Source organism: Polypterus senegalus, chromosome 2 (assembly GCF_016835505.1).
Source record: "Polypterus senegalus isolate Bchr_013 chromosome 2, ASM1683550v1, whole genome shotgun sequence".
Lineage (NCBI taxonomy): Eukaryota > Metazoa > Chordata > Cladistia > Polypteriformes > Polypteridae > Polypterus > Polypterus senegalus.
Window position 1 is genome coordinate 75149854 of NC_053155.1, and position 24475 is coordinate 75174328.

Sequence of the window (24475 nt, forward strand, 5' to 3'; positions counted from 1 at the left end):
AGTGTACATGCGTCGGGCCTAGTCTAGTTTTTAAGTAGCAGGCCCCCTGGCCGTCATTGGACTTGACAGCAGAAAGGAGTCGCATACAGGGTGACATTATAAAGCATATACTGTAGCTGCATTGTGCACAGTGGAGAAAGATTGTAAAAATATAAAATAGTCTTGAATAGTAAATGAAAACTGCAAAACAGCAGCCTTCAGACGTCCATCCCATTGCTCATCCTGTATACAGTGGTTAGAAAAACTATTTGCCCCCTTCCTGATTTCTTCTTCTTTTGCATGTTTGTCACACAAAATGTTTCTGATCATCAAACACATTTAACCATTAGTCAAATATAACACAAGTAAACACAAAATGCAGTTTTTAAATTGTTTTTTTATTATTTAGGGAGAAAAAAAATCAAAACCTACATGGCCCTGTGTGAAAAAGTAATTGCTCCCTGAACCTAATAACTGGTTGGGCCACCCTTAGCAGCAATAACTGCAATCAAGCGTTTGCGATAACTTGCAATGAGTCTTTTACAGTGCTCTGGAGGAATTTTGGCCCACTCATCTTTGCAGAATTGTTGTAATTCAGCTTTATTTGAGGGTTTTCTAGCATGAACCGCCTTTTTAAGGTCATGCCATAGCATCTCAATTGGATTCAAGTCAGGACTTTGACTAGGCCACTCCAAAGTCTTCATTTTGTTTTTCTTCAGCCATTCAGAGGTGGATTTGCTGGTGTGTTTTGGGTCATTGTCCTGTTGCAGCACCCAAGATCGCTTCAGCTTGAGTTGACGAACAGATGGCCGGACATTCTCCTTCAGGATTTTTTGGTAGACAGTAGAATTCATGGTTCCATCTATCACAGCAAGCCTTCCAGGTCCTGAAGCAGCAAAACAACCCCAGACCATCACACTACCACCACCTTATTTTACTGTTGGTATGATGTTCTTTTCTGAAATGCTGTGTTCCTTTTACGCCAGATGTAACGGGACATTTGCCTTCCAAAAAGTTCAACTTTTGTCTCATCAGTCCACAAGGTATTTTCCCAAAAGTCTTGGCAATCATTGAGATGTTTCATTGGAAAATTGAGACGAGCCCTAATGTTCTTTTTGCTTAACAGTGGTTTGCGTCTTGGAAATCTGCCATGCAGGCCATTTTTGCCCAGTCTCTTTCTTATGGTGGAGTCGTGAACACCGACCTTAATTGAGACAAGTGAGGCCTGCAGTTCTTTAGACGTTGTCCTGGGGTCTTTTGTGACCTCTCGGATGAGTCATCTCTGCGCTCTTGGGGTAATTTTGGTCGGCCGGCCACTCCTGGGAAGGTTCACCACTGTTCCATGTTTTTGCCATTTGTGGATAATGGCTCTCACTGTGGTTCACTGGAATCCCAAAGCTTTAGAAATGGCTTTATAACCTTTACCAGACTGATAGATCTCAATTACTTCTGTTCTCATTTGTTCCTGAATTTCTTTGGATCTTGGCATGATGTTTAGCTTTTGAGGTGCTTTTGGTCTACTTCTCTGTGTCAGGCAGCTCCTATTGAAGTGAGTTCTTGATTGAAACAGGTGTGGCAGTAATCAGGCCTGGGGGTGGCTACGGAAATTGAACTCAGGTGTGATACACCACAGTTAGGTTATTTTTTAACGAGGGGGCAATTACTTTTTCACACAGGGCCATGTAGGTTTGGATTTTTTTCTCCCTAAATAATAAAACCATCATTTAAAAACTGCATTTTGTGTTTACTTGTGTTATATTTGACTAATGGTTAAATGTGTTTGATGATCAGAAACATTTTGTGTGACAAACATGCAAAAGAATAAGAAATCAGGAAGGGGGCAAATAGTTTTTCACACCACTGTATATATATATGTCAGTCTGTGCCTTCAGTCACATGGTCAGTCGGCCAGCAGCCCTCCGTAGACTTGGTGGTTTGTGCTCGCTCACTGGTGTGGGTACAAGGGTGCCCCCCAAAACCAACAGCAGTTTTTTTTCTTTCAATTTTTCTGTCTCATGAATATAAAATGCGCCCATCCTTCATATCCTTGGAAGAAAAAAGCTTCTGCTTTTTGGTGTAATGTTTTAATGCACTTCTACACTGTAGATACGAGACTGATGATATCTTTTCACTCTTTAGCCAGCTTCAAAAAAGGTGCTGTTATGGTTGTTTTAAAAAGGGGGGGGGGAGATTGCATCGAGTTCCCTTTGCTATTGTGTTGGGGGGTCTGAGACAGTCATGTGATCAGGTGTACAGTCAATACCTAACAAAGCACATACAGCGCCATTATTCACATCCCACACAATGAAAGCTTGATGTAACCACATTTTTGTTGATTGTGTGAAAAATCAAGAACACAAAGCTTTAGCTCTGGCTACTATAGTTTATAAGTAAACAAAGTCAGTTAAACGGGGTACCCCGACACGAGCCAGAAGCCAACTGTTTAGGTCATGTGGGGAGGAAAGTGCCAAGGTTAATCCAAGAAATGAGGGTCTACAGCAGGTGACATTTCAGCTCTTATTTTGTGCAGTTGGTGCAATAATTCTACTTCTTTTTTTTTTTTTTTTAGTATACATTCATGTCTCAGTGGCCACTTTCAGGTCCATCTGTCATTCAACACAACCAGTCCCTTGGCATATCCATTTGGGGTGCAGCCTCAGACCTCTCCTGGAAGTGCCACCCTGGTCTTGTGCCATTTCACTTCTGACTGGTCTCATTTAATTAGCTGGTGCATTTCCTCTTCTCTTATTCTGCATTCAGAAAAGCACAGCAGTGGATCTAAAAAGACTGCACTCCTATTAAAATGCACACTTCTGTCATGTTAAAAATGAATCTGAGATCAGTCACAGCACTTTTTCCACTTTGATTGTGAAATTGTAATCTATACAAAGAACGTGAAAACAAATCAGAAAAATAAAAACTTGGAAAAGCCTGGTTGCCCAAGTGTGCTCACCCTAAACGAATACTACTGCATGTTGAAGCGCCTTTTAAATTTTATGACAGCGCTTGATCAATTTGTGTAAGACTATCAGCTTCTTATAAAAATGTTTCAGATCTCCTGTACAAGGCCACTTTCAGGTCACCTCGCAGACTTTCAGTTGCCTTTGGGTCTACAAAGTTGATCCTCTTCTGGTGAAGCCACTCCTTTGATTTAGATGTATGCTTTGGGTCGTTCTTGTGTTGGAAGGTGAAAGTCCACTTCATCTTCAGCTTCCTACCAGACACCTAAAGATTTTGTACCAAACCTTGAATGGTATTTGGAGCTGTTCGTGATTCCCTCTAATTGGTCTTTAGCTCCACTTCCAGTGTAGTGGTTAAGGCTTTGGACCTCAAACACTGAGGCCATGGGTTCAGATCCTGCTGCTGCCACTCTGTGACCATGAGCAAGTCACATGACCTGCCTGTACTCCAATTGGACAACCAGAAGAATTGGAACCAATTGCGTCATAAATGATATAAGTCACTTTGAATAAAGGTGTCAGACAAAAAACTAAAATGTAATGCCACCACAGTGGGTAAGGTGCTTCACTATTGAAAGTCCGTAACGTCCTGCTGTCTTACACATATATTCCAAATGGCCATAGCTCTCTGTGTGAAGAAGAACTTTCTAATGTTTGTGCAAAGTTTACCCTTAACAAGTTTCCAAATTCTTGATGAACTCATTTTTAAATAACAGTCTCGATCCACTGTACTTATTCCCTTCATAATTTTAAACACTTCAATCATGTCACCTCTTAATCTTCTTTTGCTTAAACTGTAAAGGCTCAACTCTTTTAATCTTTCCTCATAATTCAACCCCTGTAGACCTGGAATCAGCTTAGTCGCTCTTCTCTGGACCTTTTCTAGTGCTGCTATGTCCTTTTTGTAGCCTGGAGACCAAAACTGCACACAGTACTCAAGATGAGGCCTCACCAGTGCATTTATAAAGGTTGAGCATATCCTACTTGGATTTGTACTCCACAGATCGTGCTATATAACCTAACATTCTGTTAGCCTTCTTAATGGCTTCTGAACACTGTTTGGAAGTTGATAGCTTGGAGTCCACTATGACTCCTAAATCCTCCTCATAAGGTGTACTTTCAAGTTTCAGTTATCTCCTATGTAGTCAAGGCCAACATTTTTACTTCCTCTGTGTAATACTTTACATTTACTGACATTAAATTTCATCTACCCAAGCCTGTATGCTGTCCAAGTCCCTCTGTGGTGATTCAACAGATTTGAGATTATCTGCCAATTCATCTACCTTGATATCATCTGCAGACATAACCAGCTTGTTACTTAAAATGAATTCCATTCAAGCCTGACCTTCACATCACTGTGAATATGCAGCACTTTCTATATGAGGATGCACTGAAATACACCACTCACCATGTTGTCTCCACAGGAAATCTTACTGCAGGGAAAGCTGCCTTACCCCCCAAGCCCCACCCTCACCTCATCACCTAGCAACTACCGTTTGTTGATATGTGAGTGCCACGGCGCCTCGAGTTTCACTTCTGCCTCCAACTCATCTTTACGATTGGCAAAGTGGCCATCAGAACAACCACAGCACCCATCGTGACAACAAAATGTCGACACATGACATGAAATGATGATTTTTATCTTTCTCACTATTTAAACACTAAGGGAGAGCTGGACATATGCATACATGAAATGAATATGTGAAAATGCATTCTGGATGAGAACTATTATAAATAGCTTTGTTCTTGTGGCAATGGCAGAAATTTTGCTGAAAGTGAAATGCCATTTTGTTCATTTATTTTTTAATTTTTTGGTGAAGTGGTGAAGTTCCACTGCCAATTCAATTCCACGCAGATTGTTCTGCTCATTCACGTGTGGTCCTGCATTGTCAGCCTTGTGGAGTTGCAAATTTTCTGAAAGGTAAAGCCATTTGTATAACTGTGATTGTCTGCCTGATGTGCCTGGTGCTGTATTAGCGAGTAAAACGTAAGGCTGCTGTAAGAACTCAAAAAACAAAAGAGAGATGGAGCTTTTGCTAAAAACACATTATTTTAACATGACTTTCTCATAGCTTCATTTTAGTTTAACCCTGATATTCTGTATCTGAATTTAATTATTATTATCATTCTTGGTGGCTCCGTAATCCATACTAACTCCTACTTTCTCTGCTGTTCTTTTTCTGGTTTTCTCTGGTTGCGATCTGCGCCACCACAACCCAATCAAAGCACTGTGATGTCGCTACATTGATGGATTAAAGGCCAGAAGTCCACATGACCATCATCATCAAGTTCTTCCATGTGAAGCCTAAATACCATGAGAACTGATTGAGGTCATTTATGTCAGGTAGAATGCCTAGAGGGGGCTGGGTGGTCTCATGGCCTCAGAACCCCTGCAGATTTTAGTTTTTTTTTCTCCTGCCATCTGGAGTTTTTTTTTTTCTGTCCTCCCTGGCCATCGGACCAAACTTTTATTCTATGTTAATTAGTATTGCCTAATTTTATTGTTTGTCTTATTTTGTCTTTTTTCTCTTTCTTCATCCTGTAAAGCACTTTGAGCTACATCATCTGTATGAACATGTGCTATATCTCTCTCTATTATAATAAAGAAAATCTTGGGTCGAGACGTGATCATCTCGGAGAGACACTTTGGCCTCACGTGAGTCTAGACTTTACAGCCTTTGGAAGCAGGACCCGTGAGACGGTGACTTTTGTATGTCACACCCTACTTACAAACAATTTTAAACAAGTTCACGGACATGTAACCTCGCAGTGGAATGCTTTTGGCAGACACACTTCATGGGTTCCCAGCTCTTAAAAATGTTATACATTCTAGATTTGCACATCAACAACTAAGCAATGAAGAAAGAGCAGTGTGTTGAAAAGAAACACGAAAGCATTGGAAAGAAAAGAAGGCAAAAAAGAACAATACTAATCAATGTGCAAATTCTGAAAATAAGGAAAGTAATAATCAGCCCAGACCAAGTGGAATTGAAAACCTCGTAGGTCAAATCCAGGTCAGAAATAATGAGGTTCAAAAACATTGGCGTGATACACCACATGCTGAGCAAGTTAAAGTTAAATATGAAAGTACAAAAATTCGAAAGTATAAAAAAAAAAGATAATAAAGATTGCATTAGCACAAACAAACAAATTATTACTCGGTGAAATAACGGAACAGTAAAAAGAGATCAAATATATGGACATAGGTGATATGTCAGAAGTATGTAGATATTGTTCAGTTTTAGAGTTTAAGTCGGAGACTTGTAGATCGTCTGATTCGTGTTGCCATCAGGGAAAAGTAGTGCTGCCTCCCAATGAAGAGGCCTATCTGCAAGAATTAAAAGATTTGTTGTTTGGTGAAAGTGAAATCCACAAACACTACAGGCAAAATATCCAAATCTACAATAATCTTTTCGTGTTCGCATCATTCAATGCTCTAAGTGTACATTCACACAATAATGCCCCATCCACTATGAGAATCTGTGGCCCTGCAAGAATTAAAGCTACGACAAGTTTAATTTCGAAGAAACCACAATTCGGTCAGGTGTATATTTATGATCACGGAGAAGCGATGCAACATAGAATCGAAAGAGTATGTAACCATTCCCATGAAAATAACAATCTCTTTAACTTGTATATCCGGTTAACCAAACCCGGGGGGTGGGCAAGCGTAGAAAACATTGGGTGGAACCCCCTTGGAAATAAATATTGTTGTTGTTGTGATGTTGCTGGCATGGGCGCCGTGCTGGTCGTTAAATTGACTTTCAGTTGCGTTTGTTGACAGGATGGCAATACACTCTGGCAAGAAACGTTAAGTTGATTGGGCATAGGACTGTGCCAGTGTCTGGTGCCCGCGCTGTCCACTGTGCCTCTGAGACTCAGGTGAAAAGCACAAGTTTGGTAAAGAAACTGAAACATCGTGTCTCCCTGTTCTCCGACCCCACGGTAGGACTGCACTCTTCTTTAAAACGGGTGCCACTTTTTCAGGTTACGATGGTCCTCTGTTGGCTTCTTTTTGACAAAAGAACACGCGTCAGGCCATTTTGGTGACTTTTTCAAATGTTGTGTCTTTAGTCTGAGACGGCAACTGTTGATGTTTCTTCCCAGGTGATGAAGAGCAAAAGGTGACCTGCAGCCATATTGTGTCATAACACCTCACAGGATTGGCTTTCTTTTCACCTGAATTGTTGGGGCAACCTCTAAATAAGCAAATACTGCTGCACTTCTCCATCTCCAAACATAAATGTAAAAACAAAACTCAGAAGAACGGTGCTGTCCTTTGTTGTATTGACAATAAGGTGAATATGCTGTAGCATGCAGATGTGTTCAAGAGCCTTAGGCAAGAGGCGCCATCTTTCAGCATGCTATGAACCTCTGCATCTGCTCCTGCGACCTTCAAGCACTGAAGTCTGTATTTTTTATACAAAAATGTGAAAATAAGGGGGAAAAAAAACAGCCAGCAAGTCTTATGGATGAGAATTCCTTAGGAATGAGAACAATGTGTGGAGAATTTCCAGACTTGCTCGATCTGATAGAGAAACCCTAAATGAATGTTGTTTGCAGTGCACCATCTCTTAGTATGTATTTTGTAATACGTGTAATTATGAAATGCATTGCATTTACCATTCCAACAGATGGCATACCGCAAACATTTGTAGTCATATAATACATCACTGTGAACTTTGATGGACCACCTGTTGGAATGAGAAATGCAATGCAAGTGTTTTAGATACTGTATATATCATTTGGTATGGGATTCATAAAAGCAGTGTTAATGTTTGCGACGTGCCATCTGTTGCAGTGATGGAGACATACCAACCAGTAGACGCTTGACATTTTATTAAGGTGGTCAACTACAAGAAGCGTAACTTCTGGACCTGCTTTTAGGGGTTTACATAGGAATTGTGTCTAGACATAGAAAATGTTCCGTTTAATGTAAGTCAAGTGATGCTGCTTGGGAGGTGGCACAGTGGTAGTGCTGCTGCACTTGCAGTAAGGAGACCAGGGTTCACGTCCCAGCATGGAGTTTGCAGATTCTCTGTGTGGGTTTTCTCCCATAGTCCAAAGACATGCAGGTTAGATGAGCTGCCTTTTTTCAATGGGCCCGAATGTTTGTGGGTGGGACTGGCACCCTAAGCTAGCTGGGATAGGCTCCAGGAGGCCCCCGTGACCTTGTTTGGGGCAAAGCAGGCTAGGAAATCACTGACTTAGGAAATGATTCTGCTCAGACTGTATTGTGAGAGCACATCTGGAGTACCGTTTAGCATTCCTGGTCATAATGTTGCAAAAAAGCCATAGCAGCAGTTGGAAGTATGCAGAGTAGAGCAAGAAGGTCCTTTATCGATATAAGAGGCTTGTCCTGCTGTTTAGGTTTGAGTAGCAATGAGTGAAATGACACATACCAAACTGAATTAACAGAGAGCTCTGTGAAGCTAGTGGCGTATCCGTAAAGGTGAAATTCATACCATCAGCACACGTGTTTTCATCTCCTCTGCAGAAAGTTGAAAGAAGGCACAGCTAGAGAGCACTTGACCTCCATGCTCTTCACAGCTGCTGATCTCCATTAGCCTGGGTATGTGGCCACCAGCGGGTCTCTGGAAGGAGCCTGGCTGGGGAAATGGGCACAGACGGTGTTCTCTCTGACCCCAATTGAATGGCGTGAGGCAATGCCAGTGGGGTGAATGTGCAGGTAGGCAGTGCATGAGGGCAGATGACAGCAAAGGGAGCCGTGAGAAAGGAGCCATGGAAGACTATGTTGGTCAGACCCTTTTCATGGTGCAGCTACGAGATGGTGGAACAAGCCACCTACCTCCATGGGAACTGTTGACTCCCTCAATGCATTTAAGAAGTGGCTGTTGATGAACGTTTTTTTTTTTTTTTCTCTGTGGATGTCTGTCATATCGTTTAAATGATGTTTTATTTGTTATGCTGGCTTTATAGCTCTTCACTGGTAACACTTTAGTTTTGGTACTGCAATATTGGCTCTATTACCTATATACTGTGTCACGAGTGCACATCAGACAGTCACCCTCCGAGATGTTTCCAGATATGTGCTACCACCCCGAGCCGAGAGGAGACTCTGCCGCTGTCTTGTTGTCTTCTTCCTCCACTGGGCAGAGAACTCGCCCAGTGATGGCAACTGACTTCACCCCGTCCCTGGACCATAAAGCAAGACCACCTTCTTCTTCAAGTGACCTAACTAGAAGAAGAGCTCCACAGCTGGTTTCTAGTTGTTCTGACTAAGCCAGCCTGGATGTCATGTGCAGTGTTTTTGTTTCTTTTTGAACAGCATTGTCTGTTGTTTTTTGTTAATTCTTTCATGTAAACGGGGACGGCCAGGTTGGTACTATAAAACATGTCATTACCTCATTGTTATGTAGCAAGACCTTAACATGGGCTTCTTTTGGTCCTAGTAACATTTACAAAGCACCTTTTGTAGAGGGCTGCATATTGACATGCTGGGAAAATTCATTCTAAATATGAACAGCTTTACAGGTCTTAAATTCAAATCTGCATTATCAAGAGAAACATGTATCAGTTGAGCTTCCTTTGACCATTCCAAGGTGAGGTTATTTTAGTAGGCCATATTGCAAAGGAGAACAAAAACTTCATTGATGCTGTGAAAGTGTCCTGAAGACCCACAGAGGTGTTTGTTAAGGTCTTGTTCCATAACAGTAATTGAGTAGTCGTACCTCAACTAAAGCGTTAACTGTTCACTTGTGATGACCCACTTTTGTCAACTGTCCTCCTACACTGTTCAAAACAGTCCCTGGAATGATGTTACTCCGTTATGTTGACCTCCTTTGTAAGTCACTTTGGATAAAAGCATCGGCTAAACAAATAAATATAAATGTAAATTTAAAAACTACAATGCCCTATGTAAGTATGAAGATATACAGTATGACTAGAGGCAGTGTGGTGTAGTTATTAAGGCTTCAAACCCTGAGGTTGTGGGTACAAATCCTGCTACTGACCCCATGTGACCATCAGCAAGTCACATGACCTGCTTGTGCTCCAATTGGAAAACCAAAAGAAATGTCACCAATTGTATCAGAAATGTTGTAAGTCCCCTTGGATAAAGGTGTCGCCCAAATCAGTAAATGTAAGTATAGCAGGTTTCGCCTAGGGCAGGGGTGGGCAATGTCGGTCTTGAAGAGCCGCACTGGCTGCAAGTTTTTGTTCCATCCCAGTTTCTTAATGACAAGTCAGTTACTGCTGATGAAGCTCTTATTGCTTAAGTGACACTTAGTGGTCTCGCTTGTTAAGGTTCCCCACCCTTAATTGCTTATTTCAATCTTAAACAGCTGCATTCAGTGTTTTAATGGCTCCTTATTAGCAATAAGATGGAAATGACAAAGCAGTCAGCAGTTCACCATCTTGCTTGTTTCCATTTACATCTGTGTGTGTTCATCATGCACTGTTTGATTTATTGAAACACTTAATAGAAAAATGTGACAGACTGAAAATGATCCGTTTTAGGCTTCAACTCATTTGGATGACATCCGTGGAAAGGAAAAGATCTACGCTATAAGAACCTTACATTGCAGACTAACAAGACATTAAATTAAATTAAATAAGGTCTGAGATTGGAAAGGATTGGTTTATAATTAAACAATTGGGTTGGAATGAAAACCTGCAGCCACTGCGGCCCTCCAGGACCAACACTGCCCACCCCTGGCCTAGGCTGCCTTGTCATCATGGTCTTCTGTTCCATACACAGGCTGATGACACCCAAGTCTTCATGAAGATGACCTGTGAGTCCACCTCGACCACAGATGAGCTTACTGTGTGTTGTACTGGCATCCGTGCTTAGCCCAATGAGAACGTCTTCAAGTAGGGGTATCTCTAAAAGAGGAGAGGTCTTCACCTCTGTCTTAATGAGGTTATTTTGCTTGTCTGGGAAAACAAAAAAAAAACAAATTTGCCATTTCTCAACACGTGCATTTTATTATCTTGTAAGTAAATGAATATCTTGCTCAGTTTAGGTCACCTTTACAAATTCCTGAATTTGTGACAATTTTATAACCAGAGTCCAGCCATTACTTTCTGCAAAAGTCATTCATGTTTTCATGTCAAAAATGTTGCAAAATCTGTTGTGAGTGGCCTTGCTGTAACTTACCTGTAAGGCTTATTTTGGGGGGTGCCAACTGACGTGCAGCTCTAAATCCTTCCATCGGAGAACATGTGCACCAACTTGAAGAGTGGGGGTCCATTCAGAATGACACTGCACCTGACCCACGTCCTTCATAATGTCTGGTATAGTAATATAAAGCCCACCCTCTTGGGTGTTTGGAGTTCACGTTGCCCTCTTAGCCTCATCAGGTTGTCCTCTTTGTTGTGCCAAGTATTAGGTGGCAGGGATGAGAATCAACTCAACCAAATCTAAGGTGATGGACCTCTCCTGGGACAGAGTGGCTAAGCGGTGGGTGGCAGACCCAAGTGGGTCAGGCTCCTATTAACAGATGATTGGGATCAATGGCCTGAAACCAGTTTTGCACAGGTAGTGCTGGACTATTGTGGTGAACAGGGAGCCTTTCAATGTAGTGGTTACTACAGATCCCCATCCTTAACGTAAGGTCACTAGCTGTGGAGAACAACAACAACAAAAAAAATGAGAAAGTAACTGAGTAGACATTAGATTCCTGTGGTGCTGCAATCACCTTACTGTGATGACACTAAATCCAGTAGAGGGTGCCAAAGCCTATACATGCAGCTTGGGGTGTAAGGCAGGAAACCAACCTGCACTGTTAAAAACAAAGGTGCCAGAGCAACGCCATAGGGGAAACAATTTTCGTCCGCAAAAGGAACCATCCACTTGAAGGTTCCAGAAAAGAACCTTTGCTTATTTAGATCTGTAACAGGTAACATAAATATACATGTACTACCTGTGCTACTAAGATGGATTAAAATCTAATGTAATAAACATAGACTTCAGAGTTAGCAGGATAAGCAGTTTGCAACGTGCCAGCTATTGGAATGTATCTTGTAATGTACATAGTATTAAAACACATTGCATTTGTCATTCCAACAGATGGCTCATCACAAATATTTGCAGTAATAAATGCATTACAAATGTTTGTGATGCACCATCTGTTGGAATGACAAATGCAATTCATATGTCTATTTTACGCCCTTTGGTACAGGATTCACAAAAGCTTCAACACTACAACAGTTAATTTTCACTGTTTAATTTTCTGTCTGGAGTTTGCATGTTCTTCCTGTGTTTGTATGGGTTTGGTTAGCTGGTGACTCTATTGGCCCTGAGCATGTGTGGGCTTTTCAATGGACTGGCACACTTGCCAGAGTTTTTCTTTTTCCTACCTTACATCCAACTGCTACCAGACCCACCATCATCTCTACCTGTATGTTTAAAATAAACATAATATTTAGGAATTAAAAGAAGGAGAATACAATAATGTGGTCTTTCTAGCAAAAGACATAACAATAAAGTAAAAGTAGCTGCATCTACTAGAAATAAAGCTGGCAATAAGGGGCGTTTGGGAAACATCACTCAGGGAGTTGAGATATGACTGACGCCTTAGTGCACACTGAGCTCTGAAATAGCCAGCCATGCCGACACTCCAGGGCTAAACTTGGTAAGCTGAGAAGCAGTGTATCGATCGCCATGTTTCCATGCACTCCCATGCTGTCTTCTTATGACACTATGATAAATGACATTTGAATCCCTCTCCGTGCGACTTAAACAGTGCGCATTCTGCTCAAGTGTAACGACAGGCTGTGACCAGCAGAGGGCGCTGTCTGCAGGCCAATCTCATACAGGAGATTCAGATTCATTGAAATCTTCGCTGTTTTCAGATCAACATTCTCGTTTCTGCTTCTACTAAAGATCTGAATTTGCTTCATGTCTGTGTTTTATAACCATGCAATGCTTATTCTTACAGTAATCAGTGTGAAAGGTGATATCTGAAACAAAAATGAGTTTAGGTTTAGAGTAGCATCTCATGGGCTGTTTTTTATTTTTCTTTTACAAAATACTTGTTTCACCATCCATACTTTACAAGATAAATTTTATGGGTTTTAAGTAATCTTAAAACTCAGGTGCCCACGTTGAGGGGCAGTAAAGTGCCAGGGCACCCGTCTCTCTTTGCTCTTCTTCGTGTTCTCTGTGGTGTATGTATTGCAGTAAGTACCATTGTGCTTCATTTGTTTCATTAATTTTTATTTCTAAGGACTGTGTGTGTGTGTGTTTTTTAGTTTTTCTATCTGAAGGTTTTGGCCAGACTCCAAAATGTGTGCCATTCATCTAAAGCTATAACGGTACTGAACACATAGCAGTGAGTGTGCAAACATTCCCCCCTGCATTTTTGTTTCTGTTCAATCCCTTGCCTTTTCAGGCTCCATAATAAAAATGCTGCAGTAAGCAGGGTCAAGTAGGATATGCCAGTGAGAAACGTGAAAGTGAGACTATAGGCTGTGATTAGAGCCTTTAATGTGTGATGAATCCTTTTTAATCACATGATATGAACTAATGTCGCCATTTAATTATAAAACAACAGAGTAGCCAGCTGCGGGGAGGAACAGAATGGATGACAGCTGCACTTTTAGGGGTTTTTTTTTTTTTTTCAGTTAAACACTTTGACCTGAAAGCAAAGCTTTATGAATTTTCTTTATTTTCCTGTATTTTTTTTATTGCCAACTTAACCCTAATTGTAAAAACAAATGTCTGTAGTCACACCTTCTTACCATTGTGCTCTTTAACCTTCAAAGCCTAAGGAAACTTAATGGGATCCCACCAGAAATCATGGAGCCCCCACTCTGATCTGAGCAGGCTTCTAAAAGGAACGGACATGCATTTAATAAAAAAGAGAAAACTTTAATAAGGCGCCACTTTATCCTCTTTTTGTTAAAATGACTCAGGACCACAATTTTGTCTTGTAAAATAAACGTGTGCCATTCCCATTTTCTTTCCAAGTCTGAATGTGCTCCGGCTTTTCTCCCAGATTCCAAAGACGCGTGTTATGCTAAGTTGCAATTCTACGTTTGTTCTGTGTGGCGTATCCAGGAGTGGACCCAGTGGTGTCCGTGGTGGTTCCTGCCTTGCACCCACTGCTGCCAGGACGGACCAGGCTGCCCACAACCATGAATCAGATTGCAGATGTCTAATGAAGCTAAATATAATAAAGGCTTGCACTGTATGTTGTAATGTGTGGTCTAGAGATCCACTAGCAGGGGTGTCAAAAATGACTTCTATTACCGCAGCTTCCACTTCATGAAAGCTGATGATTCTCTCCTCGGTGTAAGACACTGCATACATGAAGACACACTTTCAAAGATGGTAGTCTAAAGTCAAGTACAGACGGTGACCCATTCATGGAATCATCGACACAACCCTACAATTTAACGTAATCACTCTTTCTACACACACAAATCGGGCTAAGCAGATTTGAAAATGGATGTTTTCTCATTTTCAAGATCAAATTGAGTAACCCTGCACTTGATGCCAGCCTGCTGAATGCCAGTTTAGAGTTGCTAATAAAGTATAACATGAGCTACGCTGTGAGGTGAAAGTGGAGTCCATGAGAACATGGCAGCTTCACACAGAAGTTTTCTGATTGTGCTACTTTAAAAATGTATTTTGGCTTTTAAGAATTTTTCTTCTGAACTTATGTTTTAGTATTATAGGGCTTCTGAGCCCTTAATCGGTCATTTTCACTTTGGGCCTGCTATGCATTGTTATTAACATTACAGTTTGTTATTACTTCGATGCCATTTTGTAACATGGATTTTAGGGTTGGTTTCTTTTGTGATTTGTTAATTGTGCAATTCCTTAGTTATCTGAATTAGGTTTATTTAAGCGTGCATCTGATAGACGTGCGTCTTTGCTTCAATCTGTTTAACGAGTGCTGCCCCCTTGCTTCGTGTTGCTAATTGCTTCAGTTGTCACAGCCGGGCTCATTTAACTACCCCCTTATTTAAAGAGACTTAAGACAGCGTCACCCATCATGGGCAGCCATCCTTGTGTGAAGACTGCAAGCGAGTCCACCAGGCAGTGACACCAGACCAGACCTGACCAGACCAGACCTGACCAGACCAGACCAGACCAGACCAGACCAGAGGACACACATACTTCATTCACAAAGGTACAGTTTTACCTTCTTCTTCAGCCTGTGTCTATAATACATTCCTGTTATTAACACTAGATGTTTTAGCAGGAGACGGAGAAATGCTAACAATCCCGTCTGCTTCGTCAAGCCACTTCTTTAGACGGGCTTTTTTCCTTTGGCTTGGGGAGTTGCCAGTCTGCAGTCAGCAAAGCAGACTTTATTCAGGTTTTCGACATCCAAAGATGTCTACCAGAGGTGGCACTGATGGAGACAAGGATTCGCTGAGAAAATGCAGCAACACCGATAGCACTTTCTTCACCCGTAGCTGCTGTTTCACTGGTAGGGTTAGGGTACATGGTATCCTTGTATTAAAGAACTGGAGGTTCACCCTCCTGGATACTGTATGTACTGCAGCTCTGCTACCTTTTTGAATACCATGCAGTTACTGTCATCCAATTAACATTGTTATTTATTGCCCTCCAGATCTGCTCAAGAACTTTGTTGATGAACTGCTCTCTTCCCTCCCACATGACAGCAGCCCAATTTTAATACTTGGGAACCTGAACAGCCACTTGGACACTCCTCTTGTTGCCAGCTCTTTTCCTTTTCTTTCCTCCTTCATCATAACTCCACTCCACAGCCCCCCAGCCCACATGTCTGGCAATCTGCTAGACCTTCTTCTTTCACATTACCACACAACCACAAATGGAACTGTCACTCACCAATACATATTTGACTCGATGTGTTTAAGAAGCAATTGAAAACCCTACTGTTCTGTGAATATCTGTCAAATTGTTAACGGTGGTGTTTTTCCCCTGTGACTATCTATTTTATTGTTAATTGATCGTTCTTTATTCATCTAGCTGTATAGCTCATGTCCCATGATATCACATAAGTATACAACACGAGTTAGATGGCATCAAAGACTTTCCCTAAACCTTTAGCCAGTGATCTTGTTGAATTCTGGTTCTGAACTTTCTCATTCTGGCTTTTTACTGTAGGTTTTGTTTTGTGACTTTTGGCTAAGACTCCGGTGTTATTGACCTCAGTTTCGTTTAGACAGGTAGTCATCATCTGGCCCCTCTCTTCTGCCCCTCTTGGACTGCATTTTTTCACCTTCTGGTAGAAGAAGAATGACAATTGGACAAAAGGTTGTAAAAGTTTTGGGGCATCAAAGCCTCTACATGTATCATAATGTCATAAAATCACAAATTGGTAAGCTATGTAAGACATTTGCTAGTGTAAACATACAATTTTTAATCACAAATATGGCTCTTAGCTACCCTCCCACACACATTTCCCAAGTTTCTAGGAGTTCATCCTTATTATTGTTCCTTAAGTAGACAATCTTAGAAGAGCTAATGAACATGAACTTGAAATTAACCAAAGGCACAAGTAAACGTTTTAAAACACACTAACGAAGGCCACTAATGGCAGACCAAAAAATACCAAAGGTCACAGATGTGATCATCTGGAGAAGTTAAGAAAAATCTTGTATACAAAGCGATTGGTGAACTTTATAGATTTAAGTGTGCTGAATCTATGAAGACTTACAACCACTTACTCTGTTTAGAACTGCTGTGACTTAAAGCAATCTTTTTGTTAATATTTTTCCACATTATAAGTACACTGGTCTGCAATACAATCTTTTTTTGTGTATTCTTATGTTGGCTGGAATTAGAATTCTCTTTCATAAATCCTTTCTATGAGATATCAGATCCAGTGAAAAACACCATTTTGGAAAAAAAAGATTATTTTATTTTTAAATTGTTTCATTTGCTAAGAATATTATTTAACTGATATTTTTGATCTGAAAATGGAAAGCTACCATATTCTTTAGGTTGTTGGGGCAGAAACAACCCAAACCAACTACTTGTTACATATTTTTTTTTTCCTCTCTTCTTATTCCTTCAAAATAGCCTGGGATGTATATTTAGTAATTTAGTAAGATGTTTATTTGTCCAGAAGAGAGAACTTTGATGTTTAAATGTTTTTTTACAGATATATGAGAAGGTGGATTCATCCATCCACTGTCTTGATCAGGTAACAGGTAAGCAAACAACATAAGAATACAAAACAAAAGATTGTAGTGCAGACCAGTGTACTTATAATGTGGAAAGAAATGAACAAAAAGATTCCTTTAAGTCACAGTAGTTATAAACAGAGTAAGTCATCGTTGTAAGTCTTCATAGATTCAGCACACTTAAATCTGTAAAGTACACTGACTGATCTTTGTGTGGGACGGCTTTTCTTAAATTCCCCTTTTTAGACTTTGATTTTCACTTTACGTTTCGGTTTTGAGATATTTTTGTACGTAAGCCAAGGTGGCAGTGCCAGTCATCCAACGTGTGTAAGTATGATGATAAATAATGACTTGTTAGCACTGGCTGCATGCTTAGAATATTGACTTTCTATCTTTGTCTTGGAGACTGATGACTCTGTCGTCTTGAATCGCATTATTTTTGTTTCATCAATTATTTTTGTTCATTTGAATATTTTGTTTTTCTTGTTATCTTTTACTTTTATTATTATTCATGCAATGCCATTTTGGGATCATTTTGCATGACAGCAGCCTTGTTTGTGGTTGCTATGGCCATTGCCATTTGTGTGACATAGGGAATCATCTTTCCTCGCCTGCATGAGATGGAAACACACAGGTACAGGCACAGGAGTGGTGTGACGCCACACTTAAGGAAAAGGAAGCTCATAACATTCTCAGATCTGCTTACTCCATTTCAGAGTTTTATCTGGCAGCAGTGGGCACAAGGCAGGAAACTGCCCTGGATGAGGCCCTTGTTGCACCAGTCACAGGCCAGTTTAGAGTCCACAATTAAACAGAAGACACCATCAAGACAAGTACAAATGGCTTCAAAAAGGTGTTATTCAAAGTACTTAAGCAATGCTTCAAACTGTTAGTTTAAATTATTTGAGTGTCTGATTTAAGTACAATAATATTGTGTCACATTATTAGGAAGTGTGAATTTTTTTTTTCTGTAAAATAAGTAATAGAGCATTATGCATGTTTGGCAATACAGGTATCCCATTAAAAGACTCAGACAGCATTTCTGCAATATATAAAATTCTTTTACAGTCCCTCCCTTTCAAAGATCCAAGAGGACATTGGGAAAAAGATCTATCGCTCAACATATCAGAAAAGGAGTGGAAGGTAGCAATGCAGAGAATTCACTTGAGCCCCACATGCACAAAACATACAATTATTCAACCTAAAATTATATATCGAGCACATCTGTCTCACTTAAAACTGTCCAAAATGTTTCCAGGTCAAGATCCAACCTGCGAACGCTGCAGTCAAGTTCCAGCCTCACTGGATCACATGTTTTGGGCCTGCATCAAATTAACACCTTTCTGGACAAAATTTTTTTAAGTACCTTTCAGACAGCCTTGGTGTCACAATCCCTCCTAACCGATTAACAGCTGTGTTTGGTGGACTCCCAGATGGGCTTAAAGTGGAGAAGGACAAACAAACTGTGATCGCCTTTACTACACTATTGGCACGTGGACTTATCTTGCTAAACTGGAAGAATCCTAACTCTCCTCTTTTAAGTCAGTGGGTAACTGATGTTGTATAATATTTGAAATTGGAAAAAATTAAATTCTCACTTAGAGGATCTGTGCAGAACTTTTTCAAAACCTGGCAGGATCTAATCAATAACATTTTAGAATAAGCTTTTAAATCGCTGAGGAAACTCTCCCCTGTTTTTACTCTATTTATTTTTATTCATTTTCAATTTATTTCTATTAATTTCTCTTTAGTAGTTTTACACTGCTGACCTAGCTCTTTTTCTGAGGGGTGGGGGTTGATTTGTTTCAAACCTTTTTTTTTTCATTCTTCATTTTATAAAACTTGAGTTATGTGTATGAAATGTTATTTGATTTTAATAAAATAAAAAAAGACACTTTTAATTGGAACGTCTGACTTGCATGCAAAAATCAGGTCATGAACAACTTTTTTTTTTGTCCAATATCTTCCAGAACGATATCAACCTGAATTTTAAAAGCATTACGCTATCGGTTTAAATGGTAAGCTAGCTCTTTGCATTCCTTTTATATAGAAATGTCATTTTTTTATTGTTTAAACCATGTACAGTATATGTTGGCTTGGAAGACTCCAACATTCAATTCCTGCGCACCCTTTCCATGCAATTTACTGGAAGACCACAATGAAGCAAACAGCAGGCTTTAGGCTCCTGTAACCCTAAACCTGTGGCTTGTTGAGACAACTCCAAACAAAGTGTTTTTATAGACTGATAATTGAATAACTCAAAACGGAACAACAAAAAGATTTGCTTAAATGCAATCCAAGGTCTGAAAATGGCATACAAATAGAAAAATCTAGAAAGCAAGTAATAACATACAAAATCAGAAATATTAAAAGTAAACAATACTCGCTGTTCCAAGTATCAGTCAATGGTCCTTTGCTGTTTCCGCCACTCTGACCACAATATGAACGCAGATGGAGGACCCAACTGTAGTGATGTCAGGGTGGCCACTCACAAAACACAAGAAATGGCTGAGCCTTTAAAGACACAGTATATCAGTACTAAATAATAAACAAACCCAAAAGGAATTACACAGAGGCATGAAAAAATAATAATAAAAAAACAAAACAACAAATGCACAATCCAGGGAATAAACCCTGGCTGAAATATAATAATAGGTAAGACACCCCAGTTTCTCAATTAGATATTTTACAAACTTCAAACAGCATCTCTACTTCAGCACTCCAGTGATGCCGTTTATGAAGATGTCTTTCCATGGCTTTTAACATAAATGTACTTCCCAGTACTTTCCACTAGCTGTCCCTGAGTACATGAACCACTGTTTTACCAAATGATCTGTTCTCAACAACTTGATTTTCCTGGAATAGGAAGTTCAGCGTAGTTCCAGGAACAATCAGAACCCCCATGGTATCTGATTTACTGCATTTCCACTGCTCATTTTCAGCCAGCTCCTCTTCACTAAAAGGTACTGATTTACATTTAACTAATCATAAGCTTTATAAGAAAATTGATGTGAGAAGTCAAGCAAAATGACACCTTTTATTGGCTAACTAAAAAGATTACGATATGCAAGCCTGTGAGTCTTCTCCGAGTTGCTTCACAAGCTTCCATATTGTAATCTTTTTAGTTAGCCAATAAAAGGTGTCATTTTGCTTGACTTCTCATTACATTCATAATGGCTAACACAATACAACACCCTAGTACTTAAGAAAATTGATACAATCAGATTAGAGGCTTAATGCATATTAGTTTTTTCAAAAGCACAGCAAACTGATGTTTAATATTATTTAGGGCTAAAACACAAATGAAAAACAGCACTGAACAAGAAACTGATTTATAGGTGTCACATACCACTTGATTCATATCTGTGTGGGCTGCTTGTGTTCTCCCTGTCTGTGTCCGTTTTTTTCCTTTAACTATTGTATTTTTCTCCCACGTCTAAGAGATATACAGTTAAGGTTGACTGGCACCTTTAAATTGACCTAGTTGTAATATGTGTGCCCTGAGACAGGCTGGCATTATACCCAGGGTTGGTTTATACTGTAATCCTGATGCAGTCAGGAAAGGCTTCAGGCACCCCACAGCCTTACATTGGAAAGGCGCACTCCAACAATGGATGGACAGGCTGAAGAAATTGACAAAAAATCCTGTGGTCACTGCTGCCCTCCAGGACTTCTCCTGCTATAGTCTTTTTCATTTGTGTCAAATTTGATCTCTTGTCATGTCAGTTTTTCAAAGCTTATTTACATTTTTGAATTTTTTAATCTGCTACCTTAAAATGTTAAGGGCTGGTACCCTAAATTGAGACAGTATTGTCTTCAATGAACTCATAATAAAGTAGCCTTGAAATCTTGGGACTTTTGCATAGAATATGTGGCCCGTTGCCAGTCTGAATTTTCATGCACGACGTTGTCTTGAATGCAGCTTGAAGAACCCTCGCAGAAGCGCATGTCCTGTGACCTTCGTCAAATAAAGCTTGTGTTCAGACTAAACTGCGTCTTTGCATTTGGGGCATGTAATGTCAGAATAAACACCATAGCAAAACTACTTGAGCCCCTCATAGTGTGACTTGGTTGGCTGATTAAAAACTTATAAATAGACTCTTGTCTTTTTTTAGGTGTAATTCTGTTCTCTCTCTATTGTGATGACAGCTGGCAGAGTTCATAGTCCATGCCAACTCCAAAAATGCCTGCTAGTTTTGTTATGTAGTTATCTCAGTCCAACTAAATCCAGTTAGAAGCCAACTTGTTCTACTATATACACTTTAATAAAGAGCTTAACAAATATTCAGGAAAAGGTATTTTGCAACTTTTTCATCTTCCTTACATTTTGTATTGTATGGCTAGCACATCTTTAAACATTTGACAGGCGACTTCTTGCATGTCTACAGTTCGACACTATGGGTGCTTTCACACCTATAGTTCGATTGCTTTAGTCCGCACCAGTCAGAAAAATGTTACAATGTAGTAAACAGACGTGGGTACGGTTTGCTTTCACATATGCCGAGTTCTAAACGAACGAAAATAGACCGCGAAGCCCATCGGCACCAGGGAAACTTGTCTTTCTCTTTTCCAGAACTTCCCGTCTTGCTAAGTGCATCACGCACTTCTATACACTTCGCCCGAAGTTTTTTTTGTCTTAATACGGCATTGTTCAACTGTCCGAGGATAGCCTTTTTAACCTAGGCAGCTTACTGAACAGCGCGTAAATGCAGCTGTTTTTATGTGTCGTAGACAGTTGCTTTTGGATATGCTCATCCGACCATATATCTATGAGGCACTTAATTTCTTCGGCACTCCACGTTTCTCCGCGGTTTGATTTCATCGCGAGTCGATAGCTTGAAAAATGTAATGGAGTCAACAGGAAGTGAAAAGAATTTTACCCACAACCCCGTATCTCTTATACCCAAAGTGCATTAAACTATACAATTTCGTCAGATTTGGTTTGGTTGCTTTCACACCAGACGAACCGTACCAAAGTAGAGCGGATAAACCCCTTCAGGCAGGTCTCGGATCGATTGATTTGGTGCGCACCAAAGTACCGAGATTGCATTCACATCAACGCAAACGAACCGAACCAAGGGACCAAACACGTTTGGTGCGCACCAAATGCTGTAGGTGTGAAAGCACCCTCGGATTCCTTTCTTTGCCACTCAGTTCAAACTCTTTCATTAGGTATCTTATTCTGATTGAAAACATGCATTAAAATGTATCAGCCTACTGGGAGGAGAACCTGGGAGATTATATTCATCACATGGCCTTGGGATGCCTGGGAATTCCCTTCAGTGAGCTAGAGAATGCTAATGAGCTTGGCTCTGATTATTGAATACAAGATTTTTGAGCCTACTATTTTCTTTTGTATTTGCATTTTTGTAGTTATTCCAATATTTTGTATTGGATTGATTCCATCAATAAGGTTTTGACTAAGTTTTACAGCTGGATGCCCTTCCTGACACTATTTCTATTTATCCAGGCTTGGAATCAGCACCAAGTTGGGCTGTTTGGGCTCTTGTGGCTAGATTGTGTTGTGTAGCACCACAAAAGAGCAAGTGGAGAGAAAGATGGAAGAATGGAGAAGGGATTTGGAAGATAGGTGTCTGAAGATAAATAGGAAGAGGACAGAATATATACAGTTTAATGATGATCAGGATTCAGAAGTTAGCCTCCAGGTAGAGCAATTGAAAAGAGTGGATACATTTAAAAATCTAGGACCAGTGGTAGCCCAAGATGGAAAACTAGATGCAGAGATAACTCACAATATGAAGAAGGTATCAGGAGTATTGGGTGATCAAAGAATTAGGTTGAAGGTTAAAGGTAAGGTTTTTAAGACTGTTGTAAGACCAGCAATAATGTGTGGAGCTGAGACATTGGCAGTACAGGGACCACAAGAAAAGAACTTAGATGTGCCAGAAATGAGAATGTTGAGATGGATGTGTGGAGTTACAAAAAAGGACAGAATAAGGAATGAGACAATCAAATCTACAACAAGATTTGGAGCGATATCTATGAAAGTAGGATGAAGTGGTATGGACATGAAATGAGGAAAGACGATGAATATGTGGGCAATAGAGTGTTGGGAATGGAAGTACAGGGGAAGAAAAAGTGAGGGACACCGAAACAGAGGTGGATTAATAAAGTAAAAGAAGATCTGAATCAAAAGGTCCTGACTAGCAAGGAAGAGCAAGACTGAGCTATATGAAGGACGTTAATCACATGATAGAACCCACATAGAAGTGGGAAATGATGAAGAGGAAGAAGAATTCCATATTTTGCACTGTTGAATTATTTTCATGCCTTTTTTTGTGATGTCACATTGATGCTGTTTTGTTAGTGAACAGTGGTGTTGAGACGTGTGATGCTATCGGCCATCTCCTATTTAAGATGGTGGGGTGTAACTTCAAGTATCCTAAGCTTCGAGATAAACACAAATACAAATGAAACACTATTACTCTGTTTTTTTCTTCATGACATTTCTTTAGCAGCAGTTTTGACTTAGGAGGAATTTTCTGACAAAATTTTGCCTAGCATTTTGATTGTTGGAGTTTTTGTATTTTTTTTGGCTTCTGCTTTGCTCTTTGAACTTGTCTGTTAGTTTTCTTTTGCATTTTAAACCTATTAATTCATATACTGCTCCATAACCATAACCATAACATAACATAACCCTAACCCTGAGAGTTTACAGCTTGGCATAATACAAACCAAATTGATCTGTTTCCACAGTGACCCTCACCTAAAAAGTGGGTTGAAAATAGGAGTGGGTGATATGCCAGTTTATCCAGTATACTGAATTTAATACTTCTTGTGGTATGAATTCTGAAAAAAAGATTTTACCCACGTATTAAACATCAGTGGAAAACATGTTCTGTCGCAAAATATGCAAATGTACAGGTGCCGGTCATAAAATTAGAATATCATGACAAAGTTGACTTATTTCAGTAATTCCATTCAAAAAGTGAAACTTGTATATTAGATTCATTCATTACACACAGACTGATGTATTTCAAATGTTTATTTCTTTTAATTTTGATGATTATAACTGACAACTAATGAAAGACCCAAATTCAGTATCTCGGAAAATTAACAATATTGTGAAAAGGTTCAATATTGAAGACACCTGGTGCCACACTCTAATCAGCTAATTAATTCAAAACACCTGCAAAAGCCTTTAAATGGTCTCTCAGTCTAGTTCTGTAGGCTACACAATCATGGAGAAGACTGCTGACTTGACAGTTGTCCAAAAGACGACCATTGACACCTTGCACAAGGAGGGCAAGACACAAAAGGTCATTGCTAAAGAGGCTGGCTGTTCACAGAGCTCTGTGTCCAAGCACATTAATAGAGAGGCGAAGGGAAGGACAAGATGTGGCAGAAAAAAGTGTACAAGCAATAGGGATAACCGCACCCTGGAGAGGATTGTGAAACAAAACCCATTCAAAACTGTGGGGGAGATT

The 24475-nt window shown here is 40.0% G+C and overlaps 1 protein-coding gene across 1 annotated transcript in view; it reads right to left on the reverse strand.

Moving 5' to 3' along the window:
• Positions 1-10564: 10564 nt before the first annotated feature.
• Positions 10565-24475, reverse strand: part of gja3 (gap junction protein, alpha 3) — a 57146-nt gene continuing 43235 nt past the window's right edge. Inside the window, exon 4 of the mRNA XM_039744002.1 lies at positions 10565-10835. Coding sequence (XP_039599936.1) covers positions 10803-10835 — 33 coding nt within the window. The 3' untranslated portion in view covers positions 10565-10802. The remainder of the gene's footprint in view (positions 10836-24475) is intronic.